The sequence below is a fragment of the Loa loa genome (assembly GCF_000183805.2).
Source record: "Loa loa unplaced genomic scaffold supercont3.18, whole genome shotgun sequence".
Lineage (NCBI taxonomy): Eukaryota > Metazoa > Nematoda > Chromadorea > Rhabditida > Onchocercidae > Loa > Loa loa.
In genome coordinates, this window is record NW_018108198.1 from 484,435 (window position 1) to 492,886 (window position 8,452).

An 8,452-nucleotide genomic window follows, 5' to 3' on the forward strand; every position below is an offset into this window, starting at 1 on the left:
TATACTATTCTATTACTTAAAGTTTAGTTATATATATATATATATATATATATATATATAAAGTGTTGATTGATAAATGAAGCACTTTAGAAAAAATTGAAAAATTTTTTCGTTTAAAGAGAAAACGAAAAACAAGTTTTTTTCTCCGTAACAAAAAAGTGTTATTTTGGGATAAGAACAAAAAAAAGAATTGTTTCTCTGACGACCTTTTTTTCTTCTTTTTTTTTTACTCAAACATATTGTACTAATCAATAAAACGATAAACCGATAATGGATTTAGAAAAGTTCAATCTGTTAGAAATATTTATTTTTTTAACTTTCATATGGTTCATCATTTTAATTTTCCTCAATTTCAGCAATTAAGTTAGAATTTACTATTCAGTAATAATTTTTCGTTTTTTTTTTGATTTAAACCTTTAAAAGTTATTACAATATAATAGTTATATTTATAAATATTATCAAACAAGAATTTTTTTTCTTTTCTAGCCTTAATATTGTTGTAACAACAAAGAAAAAAATATTTACATAAAATTGTTTTTCAAAAAAAAGGATATTTAATAAGTAAAGTTGAAGGGACTTTATTGATAAATTGCAATAAAATTAAAGACAACTTATAAGTTAAGTAATAAAGTTTGCGTGTCACTAAATATTAAATCTTTTCGCAAAATTCATTGGAAATATATTAAAATGGAATTAGCTATTATTTCAGGATGAAATACCACCTTTCAGTGAAGTAAATACTGCAACACGACGACAATCAACCGGTAAATTACTTCATCCAACTCATTTAATTAATAAACATAACTTCCCAGCTCCAACCCATATGAAGGAAGATAATGAACAAATACGAAAAAGGCATGGAAAAGCTGGAAATTATTCGTTATTAAAAGATACAAATATCGGGAATGAAGAATCGGATCTTGAAGAATTAGCAGAGGAAGAAATAGATTTGCTAGCATCAAGAACCAATAATGAAACAGGATCCGTAAAAAACTATAAAGAAGCATTAATGAATGATAATGATGGTGATGATAACGATAATGATAATACATCTACAAATTCAACAATATTATCACCACTATCGCTTCATACTAAAATCATTAATAATATGGGCCATCGAGGATCTATTATCCTCATTGATGATAATGATGATGATAATAATAATGCTGGTCATGATAGGCCATAAAAAGCCACATAATTGTAAAATTCTATCCGTAATTGATTTACCAATTATGGATAAAATTTTAGAACTAATGCTATCAACAATCGCACTTACCAATAATTCGTTGGTATGAAAATCGATAATATCGATAATAGATCGATAATAGATACCAGAGGGTAGGGTTAAATTAGTATGATCAATACGAGCTTTTTATAGTAATCACATGATTAATGAATTTCATCTGCTAATTCCGTCTTCATTGTGCCATTCATTATTTTGTGTAAATAGTTGTACATCAAAATGCAGAACTAAACATGAGATTTCGTTGTTGTACAAATGATTAGCATTCGAATGGCTACGAATTACTTCTTGATCAGGATTAAATTAGTACTAATTTGCAAAAATATCCAATTTATCAAAGGAAGGAAAAGAACGCAAAACTATTGTAAGTGATAAGTTATTGTACTTCATGAAATTGATAGTAGTTGTAATTAATCCCAAATTTGGATTAACGTTCGATTTCAAATAATTAAAACTGTCAAATTTGCTTTTGAACATTCCAAATCCAGATTTTTGTAAAGGAAAGAAATAACAAAATATATTCACCAAATACCATAATATTCATATTATTAAAGTAATAATTTTATGCTTTGTTATCATGATAATCATCAAGTCCAACAATCACAAACGTATAAGACACTTCTAGTCTAATCCCTTTGCTTAAATACTTCCCCAATCTAATGTTAGCATTTATATTTCATGAAATGAAACTGTAGTAGAATATCATCCATTATTGTGATTAATCCTATAGGAAGAAGGTAAAATACGGTGGTATTTTGTAACTGTTGAATGAAACGATGATATAGATGAAATACACATTATTGCTGAATTGTTTTATTATTTATCAAGCTTCATATGACATTACCATGAAACAAGCAAGAGAAACAAGAGAGAAAGGCAGAAGCTCGCAAAACAACAGTGGCAATTGTTTGTTTGATGATTACTATGATAAAGAATATGTGATCATTCCGTACAAAATAAGAATTCTTTGATCTTCTGAAGAGCCAAATTAAGATCACAAGCTATTATCGAATATGCATAATACCAATTTTATTGCAAAAATCTTAGCACAACCAAAATTAGCAATCTTCAAGCTGTTTGCACGACATTTAATGCATAAGACAAAAGAAAGTTTTAGGAAATAACCAATGCTTTCAAGCCATATACAATCACTGCCGTTCTCGTCACGAATTTCCCGAAGGAGAGATCAGTTGAGGAACAGTTGAAGCAACTGCTGTTTACACGTAAAGTATTTCGAAGTTGTACAAGAGAATCGTATATCTAGCAGCGTGATGCGATAAGCTGCATGTTATGTTGAATAAGCATAGTTGGTAGCTTTATGATTACTGGAAAATCGAAATCAGCATCTTAGCAACGAGATAAAACAAAGGATTTTCATTCTATTTATGCCGCTTCCTTGACCTTTAAACATTCTTCTGTACCACTCTTAATTTGTTCTGCAGCAGCAATATACTGTGGTGTATCCTTTAATGTCGCTTCATGCTCACTAATTACCTGAAATACAAGATAGCCATTTGCATAAAATGTAAGAAATAATCTAAACATGAAAAGAGAAAAATTCGCCAAAATTTTCAAGACACTCAAAATGTCTAATTGTATATCTTACTTTCATGAGTTGTATTCTTCTAATCTCATTATTGCGGTACCCGTTATTAAGGAAGTGGAAAAAAGAGACTACTCCATCACTAGTGCAAAACATATATCATATCATCATGTAGTGAAAAAAAAAAATCCTGCACCCCATCATTACAAAAGTGTAAATAACAGATAGTTTTAGAAAAACTACGATAATCCATAATCAATTTTTCTTCTCGCTGCCAGTATCCATTAACTGTTAATTGACAGCAAAATTGAGAATCTCTATCTAGTTTTCAAGTAGCTACAGCTCTTCCATACAATATCCAGCAACAAGGGACGGAAAGAAAACAAAAGGCCATGTCTTTTTTTTTTGTAATAGAAAATTTAACTTAACCTTTTTCAAATTTTCAATCGAATTCATCAATCGTCGAGCACATTCCGGTATCATTTGCTTCGTTTCCTGGACAAAAAATGTTTGACCTTAAAGCTTCTTTCCTCATAAAATTTTTTCTTCCAATGTAACCATGGCTACGTGCTTATAATCGAACTTTAATATTTATAACAAATTTGAAACAGTCCCAGAATATTACCTGAAGCAATTCTATCTGTTTCTTAATGACATGTTCATCAGCATCATCACCACCTTGCATCGTTTGCAGTTTGTTCATTAACTTCTCCTCTTCTTTCTCATAATAACATAATTCCTTTACCAACCGTTTCACAACACCCGTTTTAATTGAAATATCTCGTAAAAGTAGAGGATCTGTCATTATTCTGCAAAAATTAATTTTTCAAAATCGATATAGTTCCCAAGTGATCAATATGATATACTTGAACATTTTTCGTAACGATTACTGTTTTGTGCATTTATGGATCATATTTATTTATTTACCACTGGCGGAATACTCATCTTAATCACTTCATTTTATCTTACTAACTTATTACCGATAATCAGTTAGTTCGTCAGTCAACTCATCACTTAATCATATTATAAATCGACTTAGCAGTTATTCCATTTTTCAATATTACTTTTATTTTGTCCTACTAACCTATGGAATTAATTGCCAGATCATTTAACAATCATTCTGCAAATCATATAACGAAATGAAATATCAATTTGTATGCTTTTCTCACAAATTTCCTGTAATACTAAAAATTATTACAGCAAGCAGGTATAGGTTTGCAAAAAAATAAATAAATAAATAAAATAGAATATAGCCATAACAAAAGAAATCTCAATGTAATATTTGAAGCATGAAAATACGAAATTATAAAAAAATTAACAAATTATGCTAGCAAAATAATACTTAAACTTATATGAAAGCGCTAATATTCAAAAATATTATATAATATTTCCGTAAGGTTTCGCAATACCGTGAAAATCCCCGTTCATTCCGCAAATAACTAAAAGTCTCCGGCAAACCCCCCCTTCCCCGCCCTATGATTTCCCTCGCGTTCAAATAAATTTATGCCGTATTGGGGTCCATATTTCATGTAAATAGCTGCGGCCCGTAAATCTCAGTACGAGCATGGATGAGTGGGACCGCAGAATGGTTAGTGGACGCTGAAAGATTTGATACTTGAGTGTTCGAGGGTTAGTTTGGACAGAGATCATTTTGATGGCATATAATTCTAAAGTTACTGCATTGTATAATATATAGCGTTGGAGAAAAATGCGAACTATTTTGCGTGATAACCAATTATTTAATAATTAAATTCTTAGTTAATTGACAATCCAAATATTTGTTCGCTCAATAAATTCAATGATTTGTTTGCTTAATAATTCAATTATTTAGCAAGCTTTCTGATACACCAATTATTTGCCTAATTGATAAGTTAATCGATTGCATAGTTACGCAGTAAATTTGGTGATTCATCTAATCATTTGATGAATAAATTATTTGGTGAAATGGTACAATTGACGAATTGGTAAAAATATTTTGTAATTAGTAAAAATACAGGATTGGTTGGATGGACTGTTGTTATTACTAAAAAATCAGTATGTAAAGAAGGAAGGAAGAGGAATTTGCAAAACGAAAGATGTTCGAAGCATATACACCCACGGAGATAGCTACAAGATTGGAGAAATCAGTTGATGTAGCATCGTTGGCTGCTCATGGTTAACATTATTTTATCTCTTGTTCACAAAAAAAATTTTTTCTTTGAGATGACCAAATGATAAACTTGAAAGATTAGGATGGAAGACTTGGAACAGGAAATTATTACCAATGTAAGATACTTTCCCGTATCACTTTGATTAGCTTTTCTTTTGTCTCTGAGATAACCAAATGACAAGCCCGAAAGATTAATATGCAAAAGAGATGGAACAAGAAATTATTAATATAAGATATTTCCCCTTATCTCTCTGATTATCGATTTGTAATTTAATTCCATTTAAATGTTACATTAAACACGACAGGTCATGCTGCCAAAGTTTATGTTGGAAGTAAGGCTGGTTATTTGCTGGCATTGGATGGAATCCGTGAAGGTCTGTTCATATTTCATTGTTTTTATAATATCACTTTTGAAACAGAAATTTTTTGGATCATTTACGTGATGTACAATGTAGTATTGTGTAATTCATATAAATACGGCAATCAATTTTCAACAAAAAAAAATAACCTTAGGATACTTTTTGAATCATTTTAGAATATTACTAGTCCATGATTACAGGTAAGCGTGGGTACGATCTATCGATATGTCGCTCATTCGAGAAGAAGGCAGTAAATGAATTGTGCTGTATCGAAAAGCATGATATACTGCTATGTTTAACTGATTCACAAATTGCTGCGCATGATCTTTTTGATCCATTTTCCTTGAAAGCACTTATTTCCGATGTTAGACCCATATCTGCTTTCTGTGCTGTTGTATCAGAGGTATAATCCTTTCTATCCACTGCGAATTATTTTTTCAAAATTATAACATTTGGTTGCAGTTATTACTTACTTGAATCTAAGAGATGTAATCAACTTTACTGAATTTCAAACAAATTCTAAGTAAATTAAATTTTAGTTTTACTTGAAGTGAGTAATTGAATAAATTAGATAAATAAATTTCAAGTAGATAAACTAATTAATTGACTTCACTTAAATAAATTTTGTTTGAACGCAAGTGGGTAATTGATATTTCGTACTCCTCAATAAATGTTTGAAAGATTTACAGGTAGATGGAATATTATATGTAGCTGTAAGTGCAAGGAAGAAAATATTTCTTTACAAGTGGCTTGTTGATGAATTTACTAAGATGCGTTTTGAAATGTCATTAGGTAATTTATTTTTCTTTGGTTTCTGGAACTTCAATTTAAAAAAAAAATAACTTGGCGTATATTTCCATTTACATGCTTAATTTCATTTTGCAGCTTTTTTTCCGGATTATGTGAATTATATGGTTTGGTGTGGTCCTATTATATCGCTAGCTGTGCAAAACGAATATTACTATATGACCGTCTTTCCGATCAGAGTATGGAATCAGTTGCAAGAATTTAAAGATTTTGAGAGAATGTTTATATTTAAGAATATGGATATGGGGGTTTATAATAAAAATTTAAGTAATTAGTCGGCCAAAGTTGAAATAGATGTTATGAAAAGCTTTTAGGAAGATGCAGTGAATGTGAAAAAATTATTTGATGTTGGTTCGAAAACAGAAAATCCAGTTATTGTTGGAATACCAGATTATAAACAGATTGCATATTGTCGTGATAATTTCTTGTTCTTTCAAGAATATTATGGAACGGTGAATCCCATATCAGAAATGAAATTCTCGGAAGCTCCTCTTAATATTGGTATGTTTATTTATTCTTTTGAAACATCATTTCCTAATCTACGGTACAGTTCCCTGCACTTACCTGTTTCTTTTTTTAAATCTTTTCGCGCAGTTTAATTTTATCAACGATGGAAAAGTACTCGAAGAGTAATGATAAGATAGTAGAGGTACTTGAATTTGAAATGATATTGAAACATTTCGTTTAAGCAGACATTTGCAGTATATGATGCCCCATATTTGTTGGCACTCTTAGGGAAAGGAAAAGTTGAGATACGTTCAGTGAGGCCAACGACACATATACAAACTATACAGCTTAATAAAGCGATGTACATATCCACTGGTTTGAGGTAGGTTATATACAACTTTGGTCACGTTTTAGAATAGTGATTTTTGATTAGGCATTTAATTAATTCCTTTATCTATCAGGTCTTTATTAATTTTTATGCATGTGTTCGGGAATTATAACTTAAATTTATTTTCTTATGGGTGTTATTAGATTTATTTGTAAAATGCGATGTTTTGCTACTGAAGACTTTTAGTCTTTCGTTACAGAGGGACGGTTTATGTGGGGAGTAGCAGCGATGTATGGCTTTTAGATTCTCGACCACAAATGAGAAGTAATGTGGAACGGTTGGTTAGCGAGAAGCAGTTCGAATTAGCTGTTCAGCTAGCGGTAATCCATTTTTCTCCCACATTCTTTAATATTTAGTGTCTGCTACTTTAAAATAATGCAGAGACGGGTTAAATTAGTTCTGTATTTTCAAAATGCTTCTCATGAGAACTTGTAAATTCTTCTAGGAGAAATGCGATGAAATAGGTTGTAAAGGTGTAATGGAAATCAAACGTAACGCAGCCTTCAACTTATTCTGTCAGCGAAGATTCGACGAATGGTTGGAAATTCATGCACAGATCAAAACTGGTCGGTTTCATGCTCACTTCTAAATTTTTATCAATATCTTTTGCCAAAACTGAGTAGACGAAATAGTTTGATACTGATGTTGTAAGCCAAGTTCATCTTAGAATTAGATACTGACTTTAACTTATACAGATGTGATGACTGTGATAGCGCATTTCCCACGACTACTGGATTCTAGTTATCAGGAATCACTGAAGTCTTTGCTTGATGGACAGCCACCGGATTTTCCTGAAAATGAATTTAGAAACGGGTTGCAGTCGCTGGCTCCATATCTTGCTTCTGTATGTTCACTCACAACTACTATTTCTGGATCTATGTTACTTATCTGTGCTACTTTTTATACAACATTTAGGTACGTATGGAACACGCGAAGGCAGTTACTGAACTTAAAAAACTTTATCATCTACATATGCGAGATGTTGATATCGTGGAACGGTTGAAAAATCATGAAAATGTTTTACAAGTGGTGGATACTACATTACTAAAGTGCTACCTTCAAGTCTGTTGTTACACCATACATATATTAAGCTTTTCTGCGTTCAAGATGAATGCTAAATTTAAAAATTAAGACGTTAAGAGCAATAGTTTTTTTTCTCTTGGGGAAATATTCCGATTGGTTCCTCAAACCATTGGTGGGAATTTAAAAACTTTGGCAAGGTTATTCTTGGGCTCTTGAATTAATTGAACAGTCCAATTTTATGTTAATTGTGCAGTGTTCCTTTTCTATTTTAATTTGGTCTTAGTTGGTCTTTATTATAGAAAATATGACTCATTTTGCTAGTGTAATGTGCAATAGAATTATTCTAACTGTAAGCAAGCTGACAGGATATTACCTGATGTAAATTGGCTTAAAAGTAAATGCTTGAGATTACCGATATTTTAATTGAAATGCAATAGTTCTATGCATAATTTCTATGTTAGGAGGTTGATATTTTGTCCGTAACGCATATTCT

At 30.9% G+C, this 8,452-nt stretch overlaps 3 protein-coding genes across 3 annotated transcripts in view; 2 read left to right on the plus strand and 1 right to left on the minus strand.

Moving 5' to 3' along the window:
• Window positions 1-1,186, plus strand: part of LOAG_16775 (hypothetical protein) — a gene marked incomplete at both ends in the record, with an annotated part of 1,635 nt that extends 449 nt beyond the window's left edge. The window contains one exon of the mRNA XM_020449430.1: window positions 710-1,186. Coding sequence (XP_020307057.1) covers window positions 710-1,186 — 477 coding nt within the window. The remainder of the gene's footprint in view (window positions 1-709) is intronic.
• An 857-nt stretch (window positions 1,187-2,043) lies between these two features.
• Window positions 2,044-3,601, minus strand: LOAG_10496 (tubulin binding cofactor A). The gene is made up of 3 exons (XM_003146020.2): window positions 3,412-3,601; window positions 3,216-3,281; window positions 2,044-2,737 (listed from the first exon to the last, which is right to left on the minus strand). The coding sequence occupies exons 1-3, from the start codon at window positions 3,589-3,591 to the stop codon at window positions 2,627-2,629; spliced, it is 357 nt and encodes a 118-aa protein (XP_003146068.1). The 5' UTR covers window positions 3,592-3,601; the 3' UTR covers window positions 2,044-2,626.
• Window positions 3,602-4,861: 1,260 nt separating this feature from the next.
• Window positions 4,862-8,452, plus strand: part of LOAG_16776 (vesicle fusion protein) — a gene marked incomplete at both ends in the record, with an annotated part of 8,855 nt that continues 5,264 nt past the window's right edge. The window contains 11 exons of the mRNA XM_020449431.1: window positions 4,862-4,940; window positions 5,241-5,309; window positions 5,495-5,697; window positions 5,984-6,086; window positions 6,180-6,280; window positions 6,416-6,602; window positions 6,804-6,930; window positions 7,136-7,256; window positions 7,382-7,502; window positions 7,632-7,780; window positions 7,852-7,998. Of these exons, the coding sequence (XP_020307058.1) occupies window positions 4,862-4,940; window positions 5,241-5,309; window positions 5,495-5,697; window positions 5,984-6,086; window positions 6,180-6,280; window positions 6,416-6,602; window positions 6,804-6,930; window positions 7,136-7,256; window positions 7,382-7,502; window positions 7,632-7,780; window positions 7,852-7,998 (1,407 nt within the window). The remainder of the gene's footprint in view (window positions 4,941-5,240; window positions 5,310-5,494; window positions 5,698-5,983; window positions 6,087-6,179; window positions 6,281-6,415; window positions 6,603-6,803; window positions 6,931-7,135; window positions 7,257-7,381; window positions 7,503-7,631; window positions 7,781-7,851; window positions 7,999-8,452) is intronic.